The sequence below is a fragment of the Sminthopsis crassicaudata genome, chromosome 2, assembly GCF_048593235.1.
Source record: "Sminthopsis crassicaudata isolate SCR6 chromosome 2, ASM4859323v1, whole genome shotgun sequence".
NCBI lineage: Eukaryota > Metazoa > Chordata > Mammalia > Dasyuromorphia > Dasyuridae > Sminthopsis > Sminthopsis crassicaudata.
This window is the reverse complement of record NC_133618.1, coordinates 399,646,126-399,670,708: the sequence shown is the minus strand read 5'-3', so window position 1 is coordinate 399,670,708 and position 24,583 is coordinate 399,646,126. Positions and strand designations below refer to the sequence as shown.

Genomic DNA, 24,583 nt, shown 5'->3' with positions numbered 1-24,583 from the left:
GCAAGGAGGAAAGGATTGAATCAGGGTGATGTCTGTGATAAGGGGAAGGATGTGAGAATTTGCTACTTTAGATCCTCCACAACCCATGCAAAAGAGGAATTCCTTATCTTTCCCTTCAAACTTACTCCATTTCTCAACATCCTCCCCTCCCTACCCATCTCTGCCAGAGACATCACCTTTTCTCTGTCATGCTTTCCTGAAACTCTTACTCCTCTACTTCCCCTCATCTCTTCAGAAAGGTTCCCCTCAACCCCAATAGTTTCTGAATCACCAAGACCTTTGGATATTTCACACATAATGTTTTTCCCATTTATTTCTTTTCCATTTGCTTATTTTCCATTTCTCTTGCCTCTGAGCCAATCATGCTTAGACCTGATAAGAAATCATCTAATTTTTGTTTTAACATATCTAGAGATGGGGAAGTCATTATTTCTTTATTTAGTTTGTTTTGTTTTGAGAGTGCTAGAAGGCTTTTCTCTCTTTTTGGCTCAAGATCCTAGTTCCCTTTTAAAAATACAGCATTTATGGCACCTATTATTCACGTCACTCATGTTGGCTCTTCATCATGAATTGTGACTAAAATATGTTGTACATGTTTCCCTCATGACATTGTGTGCTCTGGTGTGCTCCAGGTTCTTCTCCTTGTCTTGCTTTCCCTATTGAAAACCTCTTTCTGAATGAGGGTAAAGCACTTACCTCCTCCGCAGGGCTTAGAGCACTGAGTCCATTTCTTCAGAGCCCACTCATGGCTCACTGAGTCTTCTACAACATTGTTGTTGTCAACGTTCAGGGAGTCCTCATGAATCATGTACTTGTAGGTCAAAGAAATCTTAGCATCACCATGAGGAATGACCTAGGGATGGATGGGATTTAGAACACATTTATTAACAAAGCATTTCTCAAATTTTTTTCTAGGTGACTGACTCATCTTCCAGTATTTGAAAGAAAGGGTAAGAAAGTTCAGACCCTTAAAATAAGATCTTTCTCCCTAGTAGAATGTACTGAGGATGGACAAGTTTTAGCTGGTGGTCATTTGGGTAGCCTGGTCTGAAGTGAAGTGGACTAGAATTCGAAATTCTTTTTCTTGTAGGTTATTCTGTCTTAAATTTTCTCTTTACTCACTAAGGGCACATGTTCCCAGATGCTGCTTTAAAAGAATGAGCAATGTTCCAATTTAAAATTTAGTTGAGGGAAAAGAGGAAGGAAGAAGGCAGTCCCCCCCCCTGCAATGTCATATAGGAGGGAAGAACCATGTTTATTTCAGATTTATTCTCTCTCCTGCCTCTGAGCCTTTATAAAGGTGGAAGTCTATACTTCCATGCATGGAATGTCTCTTCTTCTCTGTCTCTCTCTCTGTCTCTCTCCCCCCTTCTTCTCTCCTTCTCTCTCCCTTCATCTCTCTGTCTGTCTGTCTCTGTCTCTGTCTCTATATGTCTGTCTGTCTTTCTTTCATTTTCATCTCTTAGAATCCCTTCTTCTCTTTAATGCTCAGATCAAATATTGCTTCCATCAAGAGGCCTCTATCAGTTTTCTCCTATTGCCACTCCTTTCCCTACCTCTCTTGTCATCACTGTGTATTTTTGCATAGATCTTATATATTTATCAGTGAATATGTTGCTTCCCCAGTAGACTATAAATTTATTGAGACAGAGAATGTCTCACTTTTATATTTATATCCCATCACCAAGCAGAATGCCTTACACATAAAAGGTATTTAATAAATGCTTGTCAATTAACTCATTTATTGGTGTGAATCCTGTTTGTATAGAACAAAATACCCTAGTATATCATTCTAGTTATACTTAGATCTAATGAGAAAGGATAGAATATGACCCTCTGCTCCAGAACAATGTCTAAGCTGTCCTGTCCATTTCTAATCTAAATTTACAGAAGAGACCAATTCTAATTTGCCCTGCCTATTTACCATTCCAGCCTTTAAAATCTGCTGTAATTATTTCAAAGTTTGATTCTTTTTATACAGCAAAACAACTTTTTGGACATGTAAAAAAATAAGGCTAGAATACAAGAATTTCTTTATGAAGAAATGAGTAATGTCACATAGATTTATTTATTTTACCAATATTAACCATTTTTTCAGGAATGTTAAATTACTCATTTGCTTTTAGTTTGTTGTTGTTAACTAAAAATTATCCAAGATTTTATATGTATCTAGCTCTGTGTTTGTTCTATATCATTACACAGTTTTTTGAACTAAAAAAAAATCTGCTGTAAAAATAGAGCTGTTTGGTTGGAAAGATGAGACCCAAAACTCATATTGCAGAGTTCATGGCTGGATAGGGTCAGAGAGAGAATTTCTATATGTGAATACCATCATTCAATGATAGCAGTTTCTTTTAGAATTGTGGACATTTCAATAGCTAGACTGTTTCAAATCCACACCAAGACTATAACTGGTATATAAGAACAGATTTCAGAGTAGCTTTTTTTGTGTCATTACAAGTAAATCAAGGATAAAAATAATTAACTCAATTTCAATAAATAATATCCCCTTAGCTTTCAAACAGTAACTCCATTGACCTGTATTCTCCCAAAATGGTCAGACACATGGGATAAATGCAAAAGAAACCCCATTTGCTTTGTGTGACTGTGGCTATGAATGGATGCTCCAGGACAAAAAATCCTAATGGTCTCAGTAGTCACTCTAATTGTCATTTGGGAGTGATGGGTTTACAGGGATCCTAAGGAAAAGTAAAAATCTTGGAAGAGACCTTCTGAAATAGTTTAGTTGATAATATGATTCAGTGCTACTAAGCATAATTAGTTCAGCCAAAATGAGGGTTCTTTTATTTATCTTGATGTTATTTTACTTCAAAAATATTTTTCTGTTTCCCTACCATAGTTAATATGATGATCTGGATGTGACCAAGATCTCCTACAGGCTACTCTTCAGGGCATAGAATCTATTACGTTTTTATCAAATTGGAAATAAATGTTTTCTGAGTACCAGTATGGAAAGACTTGTTATCACAAGGCCCCTAGCTATGCTTCCTCAATATTTCAGGTTGATACGTGGATAAAAGGTACATTATCCATTGACAGGTCCAACTTCAAAGTCTTTCCAGTCTGGTAGAATCCACAATACCTGGAACTTTCTGAGAATAGCTTTTGAAAAGCCAAGGCTGTTACTCTACTCTTCTCTGTATTAATACAGCTAGGCACTGTAATAAGTATCCTGTACCAAGACAAAATTAAAACAGTCTGCCTTCAAGGTGCTTACATAACAATAGGAGAGACAACATTTTTTTTAAAATAGATATGTCTAAGATGCAGCATAAATGGAAGGGAACCCTAGAAGGGAAGGCACTAGCAGCTGGGCTTGGGGGACTAGGAAAGGACTCTTGCAAAGGCAGCATTTGAGCTAAATCTTGAAAGAAGCCAGGGATTCTAAAAGGCTCTGGCCACACCACAATCAGGAGGGAGCATAGGATTTTAGAAGAGATGGGCAAAAATACAAAATGATGTTCAGCCCTGTGTAGTATCCTTTTGCTTCTGTCACTTCTCTTTTGCTGGGACTCCTCAGGCTTCCTACTACCCTAGAATTTCTGAAATATCCAAATAAGTAGTGGTGGTTATTAGACAAGTATCATCCATAATTTATAAAGATGGATCATGATAAGATTTAGTGGAGTTAATTTCCATCTCAACTAAATCACAGGTCTTTGATATACTCATGAATTTTTTGTGTGTCCATTGACATCAGAGCTATCAAAAATGTAAATTTTCAGTGTATATATGACTCTACTTGGGGGTAGGGGGGAGTGGGTCAGAGGCTGTTGACAGACAGACTTTGATCCCTAGAGGAAAAGTAGGAATATCAGCACAGGAAAGAGAATCTGGATGAGAATTTTGTCAGAACGTTTTTTTCACCATTGCTCACACTTAGAAATGGTTGCCACTAATTTAGAAACAGCTGCCATTTCCTATTCTTGTCCTTCCCATTCCTCGGGAAGACAATAAATCATGAGATTTGTAGCTGAAAGGGACCTCAAATGTTAATTCCCTCATTTTATAGTTAATAAAAGGGAGTCTCAGAGAGTCTATGTCTTGTAGTAGAACTGGAATCTGAATTGGTGTTGGGCCAGTTCGGTGCCACAATGGATATAGACTGCCAGGCCTGGAAAAAAGAAGACTCATCTTCATGAGTTCAAATTCAGCCTCAGATACTTCCTAGCTTTGAGACCCTGGGCAAGTCACTTAATCCTGTTTGCTTCAGTTTCCTCATTTGTAAAATGAGCTGGATAAGAAAATAGTAAACCATTCCAGTATTTTTTTTGCCTGGAAAACCCCAAATGACAAGTAGGATATGACTGGAAAAAAAGACAATTCTTATCCCAAATTTTTCAGAATCTCTACTCTAGTATGTCCTTAATTCATCTCCAACATTGCCCTTGTATTTATTTTGTGTATACTTATATAAATGCAAATTATCTCTCCCAGCAGAATGTAAACTCTTTACAGGTAGGAATGATCTCATTTTCGCTTTCCAGCACAGCATCTGGTGCATTCTAGGTTCTTAATAAGTACTTGTTGATTTTCTGACATATAACTAACAGAAGTTAAAAGATGGCTTTTTGGAATGAATTCCTTAGAGGGCCTAGGGATTCCTCAGAGAGCTCCAGAAGGTCCCCATGGCCTTTAAACTCACCAGTACTGTTATGGCACCGTAGAGAGGGCCCATCGTTTGCACAGTTTCTCGATCGTCATCATTTCGATATTCCCATTCCACACCCATGTCAATGAAGACTTTAGAATCAGGAACCAAGTTTTCCTCATTCAAAACAAACTTCCCCGTCTCTTGGTTCTTGATGGCTGGGGATACAAAAGAGAAATGTACCCCAAAACCCCCATTCAAAGTCAGGGCTTAGCCAATATTGGATAAGGGAGAGCAATGAGTCAGAATAAAGGGCTTTATTTCTGCCAGGGAAGTCAAAACAGGCCCAGGCTGTCACCCTGTACTCAGAGGTTCAGGGCCCCACATCCCCTTTGGTAAAAGCATTCTCCTGGCAGAGTAGTTGGAGACACTTGGTTGAGTTTCCTGGCTTCTAGTACCCCCAGTATATAAACATATGATTGCCCCTTCTGGAAGTAAAGGTCATGCATGGAGCTGTATCCACTCATAATTCTGTTGCATTGCTTGCTAAAGGTCCCATTCTTGAGATCATGGAGCTAGAAAGGATCACTGAGACACTCTTTTCAAACTCCCTCATTATACTTATTTTCTCATAATTTCTGAACCTCAGAAAGGGAAAGTGCCTTGCCTGCTCAAGGTCACACAACAGAGCCGGGCTTTGGACATAGCTTCCATGACAACAAAGATAATCTTTCCTCCCAGATGATTATATCAAGAAACCTGACCAAATCTGCTATCTTATAACACATACGGTTACTATACTGGGAGAGGTCATCAGTCACTGCCCCAGGATGCCAAAGGCATCTCCTAGGAGGAGAATTAGAGCTTCCTGTTTAATGCTACCTCAACATTAATGGAAATCTGTTGCTCCTGGGGGAGAGGACAGCACCAACTTTCTTGTTCCCATGTCTCTATTATCATTGGCTCATCCTACTGGAACAAACCTAAGGGCATTTTAGGGGATTTGGGAGGAGGTATTCTTTGTAGCACACTCCACCAGAGCATATGCAAACATGTTAAACTGCCTGGCACATACCTGAAGGGGGCAGATATCTCCATAGGAAGTGGAGAAGTAATAGAAAGAACACTGGATTTTGACTTGGGGGTCTAATGTTGCTGCTACTTCTTACTATTTATGTGACATTGGGCACTTAAACTCTCTGGGTTTCCATTTTCAGCTGTGTAAATAAAGTTAGAATGAATAGGCTCTAAGGTCTTTTCTAGTTTTGAAAGTCAGAATCCTATGCAGATACAAGCCTTAACACCAACAAAGTAGCAGTGATAAGTTTATCCTAAATGCTAAACTAGGAAACTGTTACTAAGCTAGAAGTTGAATGATTCATGGGTGGAATGAATGGGTCGTTAGCTAGATAGCTGTACCAGTTAAAAATTATCTATGAGAATCTCAGTAAGTTCTATCACAGTGAAATAGAAGAATTTAAATTAGCATCAGGTGAATATAAATGAGATGCCTTGATAATAATTTTTAAAATTACAGATGCTCAGGACTGGGAGGGATCTTAGGCCCCTTTAGTCCAACCATCTGATTACAAAAAATCAAAATCTTAGAGTTGGAAGATCCCCCAGAAACTATCTAGTTTAGCCTAAGATAGTATGAAAATTCTGTCTCCAACTTCATAAAGAAATAGTCATATAGGCTTTGCCTAAAGGCCTCCATTGAGAGAGAAACCCTGCTTGTTGAGATAGTTCATTCTTCTCCTGGATAGCTCTAATTATTGAAGTTTTCTTTACTCAACAATTTAGTAAGGGAATTTCCTTAATCGAGTCTAAATCTGCTCCTGTGTATCTTTAATCTCTATTTGTGCTGCCCTCAGGGGTTTAGTAGAAAGAAGTACAATCCTTCTTTCAAATACCTGAAGATAGCTCTTTTATCCCCCTAAGTCTATTCTTTCCCAAACTAAGCTCTTCAGTTCTTTCAACCAATTCTTAATCAAACTGGTTGCAGCTCCCCACCTGGCTACTTTCCAGTGTTTCCATGTGGTCCCAGAACTGAACACAATACTCCAAACATATTCTAATCAGGATAGGATATAACAGGGCAATTACTCCCCTACTCCCAGATATTAGAAATTTTTAAATGCAGTCTTATCTCCCCCCGCCCATTATTATATGTGTGATATAGATGTGATAATAGAACTGGCAATCCATTAAACTTCCCCCATCATATACTTTTTACATCTGACCATTCTTACTTTTCTCATCTTGTACTTGTCAAGTAGATTTTCTGAATTTAATTATAAGACTCTAAATTTATCCCTATTATATTTAATCTTATTAGAGCTATCTCAAGGTTGAGATTTATTTGGATTCTGACTCTTATCCAATATTGTCCAATATGTTAGCTATTCTTTTCCAGTTTTATGCCATTTGCAAATTTGATAAGCATGACATCCCTTCAAATCATTGACAAATATGTAGAACAGTACATATTGTTTTACATATGTAAAACTGGGAGCAGCCACTTGAGAGCTTCCAAGTGGATACCGAATCATTAATACCAGCTTTTTGGGTCCATTTATTTTGAATCCATCTAATTGTACTATCATATTTCCCATTTTTTCAATGAGAACTGCAAGAAGGACTTTATCAAATAATTTCCTAAAATCTAGTTTGACTATATTTTTAGCATTCCCTTTTATCAGATTACCAAATAATAATCCTGGGTAAAACAAACAAACAAAAACGGAATGAGTTTAGCCTTTCCTGGTCTGTTCTTGAACCCATGATGAGTATTTGTGATTCCTACCTCTTTTTCTAGCTGTTTACTAACCCTCCCATTAATAATACATTTAAGCATTTTTACAGGAATCACATTCAAGTTCACTGACTTACAGTGAACACACTTCATTTCCTCCATCCCACTGAAAATCACTGGCACAGTAATCACATTTGCCAGTTCTTTCACTATATAAGGATATCATTCATCTGATCCTGATAACTTGAACTCATAAAGGATAGTTAATGAACTCCCACCCCCACTATTATCTCACTGCTTATCTTGGATATCAACTCCTTATTAGTCTACATTTACTCTGCCCATACTTGTTGAAAGATTGTTCTTGGCAGAGAAAACAGAAGCAAAAGCAGAACTGAACATTTCTGTCTTTTCTCAACATCTTGAGTTATCACTGATCCAGATCAAATAATTTTCCTATTCCTTCTTTGAGCATCCTTTTCCCTCTCCAATATAGCATAAAAATTCTTTTTTTTTAATCTTAACTTCCTTCATTAGCCTCAGTTAGCTTTGAGTTTTAGAACTCTAGACATTACTATTAAGGGACCAAACTACTCTTTAGTATTCATTTTCCATTATCTCTTCTTCTTTCTAGTTTCTGTATATATACTTAAAAAAAATTAAATTAGTCAGTGAGTTCCCTATGTGCTACACTGATCTCTTTAGGCAAATTTCCCTTATTCCACTCATCATAATTGCTTTTTCTTTTCATAACCTGCGTTACCCATGAGCATTTTGCCTTCCGCTGCCTAGGTATGATAAAAGGAATGATTTCTCATTGCATGCTGAGTTGGCATGAAAAGCTTGGAAAGGAGAGGCATTCTTTTTCATTCCTGTCTTAAGAGAGGACCATTCAATTACAGATTTTCTTTTGGATCACTCTGTAGAGAAAGTCAGAGAAGGCAGATATAGAGGGGGAAGCTAGCTCCTCAATTTGTTCCTTATTTTTACTGTGCCTCCATAGAGACTGAGAAATTTCTTCTTTTTTGGTTATATTGGAGCTCCTATCTTGTTTGATATGAGATACCTTGTTTCTCAGTGAGAGAGTTCATTCAATCAGTTTATTTCCTGGTATATTCTAATTTGTATGACTTTTCTGATTTTGGTTTGCTATATGTTTGGATAATTGGGCTTATTCACTCATCACTATTCATGATGATCTTTTGTGCAACTCTCATTCTGGGAAAAGAGCCATGCCTTCAAATATAAACTTTGGGTACCCTTCCCCTTTAAGAGATAGTGGGAAAGAAAGCACTTTGCTTCCTTATGTTAGGATCCCTTTTACTTCTCTGGTTATACACATTTTGTACATTTTTGTTTAAATATTTGAGGCCACAGGGCTTATGATAGTTTTTTCTTGGATTTTTAAAGAACATTATTCTTTGACCTTGTGATGAAGAACCATCTATAACTGAGTGTGGAACCCAACACAGCATTTTCACTCTTTTTGTTGTTGTTTCTTACATTTTATTTTCTTTCTCATAGTTTTTCATTTTTGATTTGATTTTTCTTGTGCAAGAGAATTTATAAATATGGATGCATATATTGGATTTAACATATATTCTTACCATGTAACATATATTGGATTACTTGCTATCTAGGGGAGGGAGTAGGGAAAAGGGGGGAGGATTGGAACACAGGGTTTTCTAAGAGTTAATCTTGAAAAAATATCCAAGCGTATCTTTTGAAAATTAAAAAGCATTAATAAAAAATAAAAAAGAATATTATTCTTGAGAAATTTTCATACTTCCTAGGATGGTGTCCCAGTAGAATTTTAGTTCATGGAATCCTACCAATTTTTCCTTTAAAACAAGGGATGGGGAAACATCCAGCCCATAGACCATAAAAGGCCCAGGGAATTCATTTGGTCTGGCCCTGCTAAAGCAACTGTAGGTGATGACCAGCTGAAAGCTTGGTAGAAAAACTTTCCTGCTTGAATTTTTGTTGATAATTCTGTATGTCCCACAAATGATGTTATAAATATCTGAATAACCCTTGGCAGAAAAAAGATTCCCCATTCTTGCTCTAAGCCTTTTGAAATAGGCTGCCCTGAAATCTCTGCAGAGTCAGACTGTACCTTCCTGATATTTCTCCTCTCCCAAGGATATATTCTAAAATGACATGGTCATTTCATCCTCAAGGTTCTATCATTTCTACCTTCATTCTTTCTTGCTGCTGAGAATCAGATACAGAACAACTATTCCCCTCTGACCCCCTGCATTGCTTCTTCCTCTTTTAAAGGCTGGAATTGTCATCAAGACAAGTTTTAAAAAATGAATATTATCGGTTAGGAAAAAAGTTCAGTAGATTTCAAGATAGTTGCAATTTCTTATTATTTTCATATGCCTCTTCCAGACCTGTGATGTGTTGCTGAAACACACCTACTTCTTTTTGTCCCAGTGGTCAGTAATATGCTCCAATGAGGATAGCAATTCTTTTCTTCCTCAACTGATCTTCATTTAAATGCTCTCCAATGGATTTCTCATTTTTGGTTCCTGAACTTTTCACATTACTTAATGTGTAACATATGTGTGATATCTTATGTTTACCTATTCTGTTCTTAATAAGATATACATATCTTTCCATAGCCATAATGTTATCATAAATCTTACTTCATCAATTTAAATCAATTAAATATTCCTCCTTCTATTAAGAGCTCTTGTTTATTTTTCTGGTTATTCATACTTGATGCATTTTTAAATTAAATGTTCTATTGCAGGTTTTTCCCCTTGGATTTTTTTTCAAGTTTCTTTCAGTGTCTATTCTTTTTAATGTTTGATTTATTTATTTAACATTTCCTCCTAGTTACATAAAAAATTTAAAAAAACTTTTAATTTGCTTTAAAAATTTTTGAGTTGTTTCTCTCCCTCATTCCTATACACAGTTAAGAAACTACATGTGAAGTTAGGCTAAACATTTCTATAAAAGTCAAGTTGTCAAGAAAACAGATCATTTCCCCTAATGAAAGCTTCTACACAAAATTGCAAGTTACTACTACTCAACTCTTCTTCCCATCTTTCCTGAATGACCTTTTAAGAGATAAGAAATCACAACATGGGAAGTACTTGTTGACTGCTGAATATATAGATTCAAAGAATCATTCATTGGAGAGAAAGTAGTTGCTCCTACATCAGGAATTACAGATCTTTTATTTTTAAGATGATCAGATAGATCTCTTGCTTCACTCTTCCTGTTTCCATCCTATGGACACAGTTTAGGAGTCTCCTAGGACAACTAGGTAGTGCAGTGGATTGAGCACTTACCTCAGACATTAGCTGTGTGACCTGGGCTAGTCACTTAATCATGTTTTCCTTAATTTCCTTATCTGTAAAATGAGTTGGTGAAGGAAATGGCAAAAACATCTTTGCCAAGAAAATCCCAAATGGAGTCACCAAGAGTTGGACACAATTGAAATAATTCAACAATGAATGTCTCTTTAGGTCTTTTATTTCTTCATTTTTGTTTTTATATTTAAAAAATTCTTAATTCTCACCATTAATATGAAAAATGGACAGTCCTTGAGTCCGCCGAGAGACTTGGTGTGCTTTGAGCAGAAATAACAATCATTTGACAACAATGTTTACACTATACACATGTCAGTATAAAATTTACTAAGTTCTCTATACTTGCTCTTAAGATCCTCCATCTTGACTCTACTGCTTATAGGTTTCATGGAGAATTGTTCTGACAAATTGCTCTTGGGTTGTCTTCAGCTATGGAATTATTCCTCTATTTTTCATGTTTTTAATATATTGACAATTTCATCTATCTTCCTTTTCTTTGTCTTAACCTTTGCACTACCTTACCGATACCTCTCACCTTCATCCTCTGGTCATTTTCCTCTTCACATTCCTCTTTCTATTCTTTTCCTTAACCTTTAGTCTTTTCCTCCTAAAGTCCTTCTCCTCCTCTTTTTCTTCTTGTAGCTGCTGTTCTTGTTCTCCTCCTCCTCCTTTTGTTGTTGTGGTTGTTCTTTTTGTTCTTGTTCTTTTTTCTTTTTGTTCTTGCTCTTGTTCTCCTCTTTTTCCTCCTTCTCTTCCTTCTTTTTTTGTTGTTGTTCTTCTTCTTTTCCTCTTTGTTTTTTGAATTCCTCAAATTCATTTTTCTATCTCAGTCCAAGTTCTTCTCTTTTCCTTCATTCTACTGAGACCTCCTAACTTTTTTTTTTTTTAACTCTCTGGTTTTCTTTACAATTCTTGAACTTTTCTACAATCTGCCAAATGACTTCCCAATTCCTTCTCCTTCCCTTCCTTTTGCTGAGGTTCCTTCTCCTATCCAACCTTTTCCTACTGAAACATGAAGATTACTTTAGTACACACAAACACAGTTTCCACAGTAAGGAAACTGGGCCTGAAGAAAGATCAGATGGAAACCTATTGGTTGGGAAATGGTTGAATAAGTTATGGTATGTGAATGTAATGGAATATTGTTGTTCTGTAAGAAATGATCAGGAGTATGACTTTAGAGAGGACTGAAGAGACTCACATGAACTGATGCTGAGTAAAGAGAGCAGAACCAAGAGAAAATCATACATAGCAACAAAGAGTATGTGATGACCAACTGTAATGGATTTGGCTCTTTTCAGCAATGATGTGATTCAGGGCATTTCCAATAGACATGATAGAAAGATCCATCTGCATCCAGACAGAAAGAACTGTGGATACTGAATGTGGATCCAAGCATAGTATTTTCATCTTTTTTGTTGTTATTTGTTTTTTTTTTCTTTCTCAACATTTTTCCCCTATTGATTTGATTTTTCTTGCACAGCATAATGAATATAGAAATATGTTTAGAAAAATTGCACGTATCTAACCTATATTGGATTGCTTGCTATCTAAAGGATAAGGGAGAGAGAGGGAGAAAAATTTGGAATGCATAATTTTGCAAAGGTAAATGTTGAAACTATCTTTGCATATATTTGAAAAAATAAAAAGCAATTACAAAAAAAATCAAAGACAGATCAGGCTTATTTCAGGTCATACTAAGGCAAGAAATGCAGCTTCAAATAGGAATCCTAATGTTGACTTTGTTCTTTTAACCCTATCAGACAATGCTGCCTTTCCTAACATAGGATCTTGAAGATGTTTGGGTGCTTTTCAGCATACTGCCTATTTTTAGAGACAGTGAAGACCTGATTTGGGGAAACGCCATGTGGTATAGCATTAGAAAGATCACTAGGATAAATGTTAGGAGGCTGGAAGCCTCGCAGCTTTTTTCTAGACATATGGTCTCAAGTAAGTCAATTTATTTCTCTAAGACTCAGTTGTCCCATTTATAAAATGGGGATAACACCATCTTCTCCTGGTTGGATACCTTAAAGGTCTATAATAATGTTGGATTTCTAGGTGGTGCAGTGGACCACCTAGAGCATAAGGGACATGGAGTCATAGAACCTGGATTCACATCTGGTCTCAAATACTTACTAGTTGTATGATACTGGGAAAGTCACTTAAACTGGTTTGTCTCAATTTCCTCATCTGTAAAATAAACTGGAAGAGGAAATGACAAACCACTGCAGCATCTTTGCCAAGAAAAGCCCAAATGGGCTCATGAAGAGAAGAACACAACTAAAAAATGGCTGAACAACAACAAAAAGTGGAACTGCTCTTTATATTGTAAAATATTATTTAGATACGATATAAGTAAAATGTCCCTCACAGAACCATAGGACTAAGATGTGAATGAATCTTGGATATCATTTGGTTCAACCTTTTCATTTTGCAGATGAAGACATTAAGCCTACTGGCAGTCAAAGTTCATATAAATAATTTTGTCCTACTTGGAACCAGAATTCAGGTCCTCTAATTCAAAATCGGAGTAGAGTGTATTACGTTGATAAGTAATGAATTCCCCATTTACTACAGGGGAGGCTGGATGACCACTTTCCAGGGATAACTTGGAGGAAATATTGCCTCTTCCCAGAAACTCCACAACAAAGCATCTTGTTCCCTGGTGGTCTTAGATTGTCTCCAATCCAAAAATATCCTCAAATTTTGGGGGGTTTGGCTCACAGAGGATCAATGGACTAAACATATTAGTTCATTTTCCAATATTGGGCATTCTCAGTCAATCTGAAAGCCCTAATTGTATAGAGGGCTTTGGGGGTGTTACGTCTACCTTCATAACTATGGCTTTCTCAATTTCCTTCCCTATCTCAAAGAAGGACCTCAAAAATATGTTATACAAGTCCTATTAAGTATTTACAAAGACAAGGCCCTCCATCTCCATTCCAGAGCCCAGTTTTAGGACTCATACTAATGCTAAGCCATCCCTGCAAGAGATTCTAATGCCCACAGCTATGGATTATACTCACCCAAGTTGTGATGGGTAGAATCTGTCTCTTGTATGAGCAAGTGTCTTGCCCCAGCTGGGATTTCGAACATCTTGATGTAACCTTTATTAATATATTTAAAGAAAAAAAAACAAGCTTATGATAGCTGGGTTATGGCCTGATACACTCTAGGAATTTGTCGTGAGAAATGAATAAATAGAAAGAATCATGTTGTATAATGTACATATGGCCACAATCATATCCATATGAATATATAATATACAGGGACATGATATAGAAACCTATAAACACACATGTTTACTAACATATGTACCCATGAACACACAAATACAGCACCATGTGAACATATGTTCACGAACATATGTGCACATAAATACATACCTATTCAAAATTGGCATTGCACAAGTAGAGCAATAATTAGCCATAAGTGTTCCTGGAGTGAAATCTCTGTGTGTTTTCCTGTTCCTCAATTATAGTAACTGAGTCAGTGAAATGAAATCACTTGCCTTAGGTCATTTGGCTCTAAGTCCTAGACCACAAGCTGTATGGGAAACTCAGTGGACAATAATTTATAGCCATGATTAGTCAAAAGATTATAGGTCCATAAACACAGCTTCCCCCATGTCCTACTAGGAGCACAGCAAAGTGCTAGTTACTGAAGACTTCAAGCACTATTCAGCAATAGCCTTTTCTTTCAAAAGGAAGAGTAGGATTTGAGAATACAGCCAAACTGGGCAAAAAGCATTCCAGGCAAGGGAACACAGAGATACTAGTCATCCAGTTTGACCAGAACTAGGGGCAAATTAAGCTGGAAATAAAGGTCAGATTCAAGAGAGCCTTTGAAAGCTTGGTTGAGGAGTTGATTTAGGGTGGTGAGACTCTACTTGACAAAAGACCTCCCAGAAGGTGGGATTATATATACAATTGTGGTGGTTATAAGAGGTAAACAAACAAACAAACAAAAAACCCCAAACCAACATATCTCACTGCTCTATCTCTTTAGTCTTATTTAGTAATCTGGGCAGCTGTAGTTCAGGTAGGAGAATTTGTACAAACACCTCAGACCAGTGGTTCACAAATTTGTTTTTGGCCTCAGAATTCCTTGACTCCTAAAAATTGTTCCTTTATGCTATTAAAAATTACTGAAAACCCAAAGAGCTTTTAGTTACATGAATTACATCTATCAATATTTACTATATTTAGAAATTAAAGCTGATAATTTAAAAATATTTATTCATTTTCAAAAATCATAAATCTATTACATGTTAACATAAATATCATACTTTTAGTTAAAAAAAAAAACCCTCTGTTTTCCCCAAACAACAATAATTTGGTAAGGAGAGTAGGATTCTTTTACATAGTTTTGAAAATTAATGTCTGGAGATAATTGGATTCTCCTACTTCTGTATTGAATCTGTTGGAGCATGTTGTTTTGGGTGAAATGTAGAGGCCTCCTAAAGAAATGTAGTTGGAAAAGGGAGGACTATTTTAGTAGGCAAATAACATCAGTATTATGAAAACTGTTTTTATCTCACCAATTTCTGAAAGGGTTTCATGGATTCTCTGGGGTCTTTATGACCACACTTTGAAAACTGTTGCCTTAGACTTTATCCCATAGTAAACAGGGAATCATTAAAAACTTTGAGCAGGAGAGGTTTATTAGGAACATTTATGGGGCAACATGTTCATGTAGAGATAGAGAAAGACTGGAGGTGAGGAGAGAGGAACACTATTGTGATAGAGTCCAGCTGTGGGAACAGGAAAGAATTCACAAGACCTAGTGACTGGATGTTAGGGTTAAGGAAAGGAGGACTTTTATGATGATCCATTCACCCACACAGACATGGACATATGAAACCACCAGGGAGTGAGTGACTGAAGGGAGAAGAGTCTTATAGAGGATAGAACTGACCTTGTTTCTTAGGTAGTCTTGTAAATGTCCCTTTGATAACTTTGCAGTGAGAGTTATCTCCTCCACACACACCACATTTGTCTTCTTGTTTAGTGGAACCAATCACCCGGTCACAGCCAACTTTCTGTGGGGGGAAAAAGAACACCCTGATTAAGAATGACCCCACTGTTACTCCTCAACAGCATCAGGATGGCTCACACTGTTGCCAAAGCTACCAGGGCCCCATGATGCTGGCAGGTATGTAGCAAGAGTTTCAGAGGTTTCTGGGGTATAGTGGGAAACCCAACTTAATCAACATGAGAAGCTCTTGAAACACTAAGAAAAATCAAAAGTCTGCAAGTAATATCCTATTTTTCCGTTACCTTTCTATTTCAGAAGACAGTGAAGTGAATCCTTTTGCAAAGTGAATAATCTTCTGGGCTATCTCTATTGACAAAAACATTGTCTACAACTGCAATTATAACATTTATTCTCATCTATAAAAAGGTGTAATGTTGTAGGGAATTCAGATTTGGGCTGCTTTAAGCCTGTATTCTCACTAGCAGGTTGAAGATGTGGTTTTTGGAGCATCAACACAATTCTCTGTTCAGCTAAAAGCATGGCTTTTTTATTCTGCTGAATAGCTTTTTCCTCAGTGACATCAATCATGGTTTTGCCACTAAAAATTCTGAAGGGAAGGTCATTTCTATAAAAGATGTGCTGGGATTGGGACAAAGTTCCTCCTGATATGGTGTAATAGAGAGATCAATGAGCTTGGAGGCAGGAAGAATTGGTTTCAAATCCTACTTTAGGTACTAGCTCTGACCTTGAGCAAGACACAATCTCTTTGGGCTTCCTTCATCTATAAAATGAGGGTTAGACTTGATGACCTCTATGGTCTCGTATATTTTAGAATCTGTTCCTACTCACACATAATTGTGCCAGATTTGGCCCTAGAGTAACGGTCATTGAGCAACTCTATTTTACTGACAAGGAAACTGAGGCACAAAAGGGTGAGCACTCAAATTCTCTGACTGCTAAAAGTTACCTAGTAATTTCACTTTCTTGCACTGTTTATACTCTTCCCTGCTCCCTAAAACCAGACTGAGAAGAGATCAGTAGCTTTCGGACTCTTCCCAAGTTTGACTTTTCTTTAACTCCTCCCTGGATCTGAAGAAGATCAGGTGGTTCTAGCTAATAAGATCTTTTCTGATTTGGCTTATTCACATATAGTCGAAGGTCACCTATTCTGGAGTTATATTATCATTACCATAGTAAGGACATGTGCTTCTGTAGGGTAGGAATTATTCCCATTCATCTTGTACTCCCACGACCTAGCCATGTGCCTGGCACTAGACACTTAATACATGCTTATAGTTTGATCTACAATTTCATCCTCATCATTACTGAGGACTCCTTCAAATGAAAATTACTTCCACTCAGGTTTCTCTGAGGAAGTTGGGCAAGGAAATCAGGAAGATCTGAATTCTTATTTAGCCTCAGACGGTTCACTAGCTGTGCTAGGCTAGTCACTAATCTTCTGTTTGCCTGACAAAAAGTTCCATTGAGTCCACTGCAGAAGAAAATGCAAACCATTCCAGTAACCTTGCCAAGAAAGCCTCAAAGACAGCTATGGTCTATGCAAATCAGATATGACTGAACAATTAATCAGCAAAAGCATTTCTATTATCATTGGTCTTTTTCTCTTCATCACATTTTCTTCATTCAGACCTTCCTTCAGTGTGTAATCTTCCCTTTTTTCCATGACTAAGTTTATAGAATTCTGGGATGATAGATATAAAGCTGGAAAGGACCTTAAAAAACCTTCTACAGATGAGGAAACCGTGGTGTAGAGAGCTTCATGATTTTCTTAGGTCAGCAAGCTTTTCCGGTGGAATTTGAGCTCAAGAATAACCCTGAATCCAAATGAAATACCCTATGTATCACATCATGTCAGATTTTGGGGGTAGGAATAGTGCCATCTGTCTATGAATCACCAGTATATATTAACTCATTTGAACCTCACAACAATATCGTAAGGCTTTCAGGATAGGGATTATTAACCTAATTTTACAGATAAGGAAGAAGAGCCCCAGAGAAGTACAATTTGTAAAGAATAGAGTTGGGGATGGAACTTAGGGCTCCAAAGCCATGTTTTTAAGAATCCAAATGCCAACAATCTCCAACACTTACCAAACAGTCTCCACGTACACAAAGGCTGTAAGGGTCCTTGTAGGAGCAATGGGTCCCGTCGTGAACCATTCGCTTCATGGAAACCACTTCTCCAGTTTCTTTTGACTGGCAGTAGAGATGGCATCTTTCCTTGGCTGGAAGATAAAATGGCAGATTTCATTTCCTGTGCAAACCTTGTAAACAAGGGTTTACACTTAATCCTTTTGGGCTCAGTATGTCACTATAGCATGTGGAAGTAATGGTATGTATACCAGTGACTTCACATCATTGCATCTATAGGAATGAGCCAGGATCGGGAAACAGGAAGTAGGGCAGGGGGTGGTGAGGAAAGGGAGGGGGAGATAGTGGAAGGGGCACTGTAGCTGAATTTGAAATTGGCTATGAGATTTCGGAATTGCTGATTTATATCCCATCAATACTTCAATGGTCAGCTCAGGGACAATCTTCTTCCTAAAACATTCCCTAGCTCCCATTTCCTCCTTTTTATGGCACTTGTATTTTGCCTTATATTATGGATATTTACGTCAGTGTCGTCTTAATAATAAGCAGTGAGCTCTGTGAGAGTACCTTTCCCCAACTCCACTATCTGAAAATCATACAGACTTAAAATCTCAGAGACATCTTTCATTCCTGTCTCTTCCCAATCCATGATATCAGTTAACAAGTTTTGTTGGCTCTACTTCTATAATACCTCAAATCCATCTAATAATGCTAAATTCCTATTCTAGACCCTCATCACCTCTAATCTAGACTATTTTAATTGCCATTTAACTGATCTCTCTCCATCCAATCTCCTTTTTTCCTATTCATCTTTCATACAGCTGCCCAAATTATCTTCACAACACACAGGATTATATTCCATTGTTTTAAAAATCACTTCAATGGCTCCCTATTGCCTGCATGAAAAACCTCCAACTCTTTATTTCAGCTTTTAAGGATCTCTACAAGGAAGTTCCAACATTTCTTTCTAGCTTTGTTTCAAATTCCTCTCCTAAAATCACTACTTTGCAGCAAATCTGAACAATGAGTCCTCACTGTTTGGAAGCTCCTTGAGGACAATGATTACTTCAGTATGGCCATTTTATCTCCCATATGTAGCATAGCGTTCTTGACATAGTAAGTCCTTAATGCTTATTGGACTGCACTTATTCATCTCATTCTCCCCATGGCTCTCTGCATATCTCCTGGATACAATAGGAGCTCAAGAAAGGTATATTTTATATACCTTTGTATATATTATATATATCAAGAAATCATAGATTTAGTGAGCAAACCACCTCTTTAATTGTTTAGACAAAGAAATTAAAGCTCGGAGTTCAGGGATATTTTGACATTTATAAGGTTACACAGTTAGTAGCAGAGCTGGGACTAGAATCCAGGTCTTCTTAATTCAAATCAGTGATCTTTTCACTGTACCTTATTAGGTAAATGAATGATTTTAATTAGCATACAGGAGCTTTTGTGCTCAGATCATGTTCTTTTCTTTTCAGGGCATAGAATTTTATCCTAAAACATGTCATGGAGAATTAATAATGGATTGCCAATACCACCTCAGGCCCAAATTTTCACCCACAGAGAAAGATTAATTTTGAGGATGGAAAAAATAATTATAACAAGCTGTACACAGTTAATCTCCTGCTGCTAATGTCTACTTATTTATAGATGCCTGGCTAGTCCTGAGCTATGGAATAGGAAATATAGACAGGGGGTGACCCATTTAAAAGCACCCCCACTGAGCAGACAGTGGCCCTAAAGTGGAGTAGTGTCATTGGCCCTCCCCAAGGATTTCAAACTATACTAGTACAGGAACAGAGTCAAAAGGCATGGACAGCTTTTACTGAACTGATTTGTCACCATCACCCAATTTTCAGAAAACCTTTCTTAGTTCTCCAAAAGGTAAATGACCCATATAAGGCATCCTGCTGATTCTTCCAAAGACAGAAACAACTTTCTTCCATGATCTGGATTTAAGGTAGGTTCAAAGCAAGCAAAAGTCCCACCAACTACCCTCCCTCCCCTCAGGAACAGGAGATCTTCGGGGCCAGGGGCGTTCTTACTCATTTGGCTCATCTCTAAGATCAACAAAAATGTTATGGTCATATAAATTTATAGAGGAGTCCAAGTCTTGCTGTCTGAGATCCTGATTCAAACATTCTCTATTTACCCTAGTCTCTTAACATAGTAGTAAGTTCTTTCTATGATGCTTCATTATGGCACAGGGGTAATCCTGGGTTCTTACAGTTCCCACCAAGTTCTGGTAGTTGCCCCTAAGCTAGAATTTGACTGTGGGATGAGTAATGTCTGCCAGCTTAAGATGTCAGAGACTCACCACCACAGTGCTGACCGTGGTTCTGAGAAGAAAGGAGGGAGTGATTTTCTTTTTAGTTTTTTCAGGTTCTGCAATTTGTAAAGATTGTTTACTCTAGTAGGGAAGAATGGGGGTCTTTTGAAGTCCAGGTGGATAATTGCTCTTCAAGATATCTAATGAAATTACAGCAGAGAGACACAAGAGGGCACTCCAAGTGCACTAATAGAGGGGTGTGGTATCAGAGCTCCAGAAAGAATGAATTTGAAGATTTTTTTCCTTTAGCCAGGGCATCAGGAGGGCCTATCCCTAAGTAATGTGATGATCAGGTGTTAACTGGAAAGAAAGGGATGGAGGGTGGAAAACTCTCAGGATTTAGGCTGTTCAGGAAGAGGGCTTGTATTTATTTCCCATTTTCTATTTCACTTAAGCAAAGATGCTTTTCATCAAAAGTAAAGCAAAAAGTAAAGGCAGTTTAATGATGGGCACAAATCAGTTCCACTCTATTTAATAAATTAAGTGTCTTATTCAAATATGAATAGGAAAGTGTTGAGCTCCTTTGTCAGTGACCCTGCAATTCCTGTCCTGGGTTGGGCTGGATGCTAAACAGAGACAGGATCATATTTACCAGTTTGGGTTTGCCAAGCAAAAAGAAAGCTAGTTTTCAATCTTTCCCATGATCTTCTTAGTTAGTAATGAACTTCTTCAGGCCTCACTGGGGCCTTTGTTTTGTTCTGTTCTGATGTATTTATCACATAATAGTATATATTATAGTTATTTGTATATATTTCTTATAGTCCAGCTTAAAAATAAGACCCATAAAGGCAAGAATTATATCTTATTTAAATTTTTAGATCTTCCTAATTTTCAGTCATAGAGTAGTACCCATTAAGTGGGTGTTTCTTAAATGTTAGTGGTTGTTGCTGTTGCTAGCTCAGAGATTATTATTAATGGTAGAATATGTGTGAAAGACTTATGTAGCTAGTGGCATTGTAGATAGAACACTAGTTCTAGAATCAGAAAAACCTCAATTAACATCCAGCTTCAGACACTAATTAATTATGTGACCCTAGAAAAGTCACTTAAATAACTCTGATTGCCTCAATTTTAAATTTAATTGTAAAATAGGGATAATAATACCACCTACCTCACAGGGTTGTTGTGAAGATCAAATGAGATAGTATTTTGTAAAAAGAATTCAGTACAGTGTCTGGCACATATTGGTAGTATATTTCCATAATAATAATATACATATAAAAAATGAAAATGCCATAATAAGGGCTTATTCCCTTTCTTTTCCTTTTTCCCTCTAATGTGGAAGCATGGGCATAACATTTATCCTAAAACATGTTTATTTCCCATATTTCATTAAGATTAGCCATGGCTCCGGAAGAAAATGAAAATGGCTGATTCTTTCAGGACAGCAAGCAAAGCTGGTAGAGTATAAGTAACGAGTTATTACATCCTTTGTTATTAGTTGCTAGTCTCTCTATGTGGAAACCTAGTGAATGTTCCCAGTATTCAGGTGCCCACTGAACCAGGAACAATTATAACTGGAATTTGTAAACATGATCTTTGAATGCCACAGTGTGTCTAGGTAGAATATGGTTAATAGCAGCCCTTAATCCTCTCATCTACAAGTGAAGTAAAAAGAACTCTAATTTGCCAACCATGTTAAACTCAGTCTCTATTCCCTATGCTCAGGGGGAAAAGCATCAGGAGAAGGAGGTTTCTTGGCAGCCCCTTTTTACGGTGTGTAGGCAACCTGTTTGGACAAGGCTTTCTTAGATTACAGTAGCTGCCACACCTATAAAATCAATCCCAGATCAATTGACAGAACTGAGAAGCTTTTTGGGCTCAGAGCTGGCTTTCCTGAAGAAGCACAGTGTCCAGGATGAAGGAGGTTACGGACAGTCTGTTCTGTGTTTTGTTTACGGCATCTACTTCTGGGTACTACATTTCAAGGAGACATGGATAAACTAAAGCAAACTGAGGGATTGAAGTATCTGTGTATTTGTGGGTGGGGAGGGAATAATGTTTCACCTGGAGAAGAGAAAAGATCCCTACAGGACGTTCAGAGAGAAGGGTGATTAGACTTGTTCTCCTTGGTACTGGAGGGAAGAAGCTGAAGTTGCAGAGAAGCAAACTGACTCCTCCTCTTCTTTTTTCCCTCCTGAGGCTGGGGTTAAGTGACTTGCCAGGGTCACACAGCTAGGAAGTGTTAAGTGTCTGAGACCAGATTTGAACTCGGGTCCTCCTGAATTCAGGGCTGGTGCTCTCTCCACTGCGCCACCTAGCCGCCCCACTGACTCTTCTAAGGGTAGAATTTTGTAATGCTCAGAACTGTAATGAGATGCTGCTATGGGAATGAATGGGCTCCCTGTCCCTGGAAGTCAGCCATTCTCGAAGCTGAACAAAGTCAGGGAAGTTTTTGAGGGATTTTCTCCTTAAGGTGTGAAGTTGAAGTGGAATCAGAGACCCTTCTAGGTCTGGGATGTCTGTCTGTGGACTTAGGTCATTCATTTAGAGAAAGAGCACCCCAAGAATGGAGACCTTTGGTGAGTGGTTCAGGTTGTCGGTTTGAGCTTGGCCACAAGATGGAGCATTGGAGTTTTCATCAGTGACTCCAGCTTATTTGCAGTAAAGTTCAACCTGTAAGAGCATTTTTAGCAGGTGAAAGCTCTCAAACCCTTCAACACTCAATCTTTATCTCCTCTTAGAGATCAGGTTTCCTTCAACTTCCATGAGAACGTGGCTCTCACTCCAAAACCATGAAGATCCACCGAGTCCTCGTGGATGTCAGACCCAGATCCCTGTAGAACCTAACCCAGATGTGAGATGTTCCTCCTGGTTAGAGATTGTGTGTGTAGGTAGAAGGTATCCTGCAGGGGCAATTCTCTGATTTTTCCTTCCTTTGAATCCAGAAAACTTATCCTATTCTCAAAGTAGTACCATCTGGCTAGGTCTGAATAATCTTTACTAATTCCCCTGTTGCAACATCAGGGTTGGGCAGATTTACGAGCGAAGGTCAAGATCAAGGCCTTCTGAGTAGGGTTATGTGTCAAAGCCCACGACTAAACAATTAGGCTGCCAGGAGGCTCACTCAGTCCGCAGGGGCTGGTGATCTTGTTAGTGCCTATTGATGATCAGACTCCATCTGAAAGACTAACTGGAGAACTGCCTCATAATTCTAAAAGATTGTGATAAGGAAAGGATGACTTAGTCTTCTTATGCTTGACTTCAAAGGACCAAAATAAGACCAAAGGCTAGAAATTATGCTAAAGTAGATTTAATTCAAACTTAGAAAAAAATTGTAAACATTAGAGCTGTCTTAGGGTAGTCTGCTGTAATAGCTAGTAAGTTTTCTAATTTCAGAGTTATTTAAGTATAGGGTAGCTCCCAGCTTTAAAAGTTGTTCGTGACTCCATATGGGGTCTTATACCTGAGTGTGGGGGTGATGAAATTATGATTTATTATTAGTAAATGTTTGATTTGTATAACAATTTTATACACTTATATGCTCGAAGTCACGTGGAAATTTCTCAGGCAAAAAAGGATTGCTAGTGGAAAAAGTTTAAGAAATCCTGGGCTAGATGATTACTTGTCAGGGATGACATGTAGGGAAATTTTGTTCAGATATGGGCTGGACCAGATGATCTTTGAGAGCCATTTTAACTCCAATTCCAAGACAATAGGATTCTCTAATTCTAAGAGATGCTGCTGCTGGATTCTTCAAGTTCAATCATACCAAATGTTTATGCCGAGTGCTCCTCTCCACTGGGCACCTGTGTTGAGCTAACGCCAGTAAAGATCTCATACCCCTCATCATAATCCATCTGAAGGTATGTGGACTGCAAAATGTTAGGTAGAGGCTGAGAGTGAAGAGAAACATATCAGTTTTCTACTATCAGCAGGACTGAGTGACGGAATAAAGGAAGGGAAGGGGTGTGAGTGTAGATAGGAAATAGATGAGAGTTTGAAAAGTGGAGGGAGATAAGCTGGCTAGAGATTGAGATGAAAATGTCAGCCCTGTCATTGATACTGTATACTGGAATGGGCACATTTGGATTTATAGAAGCTAAGGATATCCGCCTGGCCCATCTAATCTAGGTGGAATTTTTATTTCACCCCACTTGAAAACTTAAAAAGAGGCTCTAATCTAGACCACTGTGTTCCACTCAGACAGGTTTAGGTGGGAGGTGAGATAGATCCTTTTTTTCTAGATTGCCCAGGCTGAGATGATCTGAATAGAGAGGAGTAAAAGTGTCTTAATCAAAGTCACACCCCTCAGCCCCTCATTAGAATAAGTCCTACCTCTCATTTTAATATTAATTCTCTCCAATTAACCAGTTAAAGTGGATTGCCACCTGTTGAAAACACCTACTTTTCCAAGGGTATATAAGCACTAAGAAGCCTCAATGTTTCCTCTTTGCTTAGTGAGAGAAAACCAAATAGCCATCCTTTTGTTAATTATTTGCTAGTCAAATTAATAAAAG

At 37.8% G+C, this 24,583-nt stretch overlaps 1 protein-coding gene across 2 annotated transcripts in view; it reads right to left on the bottom strand.

Moving 5' to 3' along the window:
* The window catches only part of ADAMTS2 (ADAM metallopeptidase with thrombospondin type 1 motif 2), a 445,301-nt gene that overhangs the window by 20,358 nt on the left and 400,360 nt on the right, over positions 1 to 24,583 (bottom strand). For both annotated transcript variants that reach the window (XM_074291805.1, XM_074291806.1), the window contains exons 13-17: positions 17,783 to 17,916; positions 15,611 to 15,734; positions 13,720 to 13,800; positions 4,667 to 4,830; positions 697 to 853 (exon numbers count right to left, since the gene is read on the bottom strand). In XM_074291805.1, coding sequence (XP_074147906.1) covers positions 697 to 853; positions 4,667 to 4,830; positions 13,720 to 13,800; positions 15,611 to 15,734; positions 17,783 to 17,916 — 660 coding nt within the window. The remainder of the gene's footprint in view (positions 1 to 696; positions 854 to 4,666; positions 4,831 to 13,719; positions 13,801 to 15,610; positions 15,735 to 17,782; positions 17,917 to 24,583) is intronic.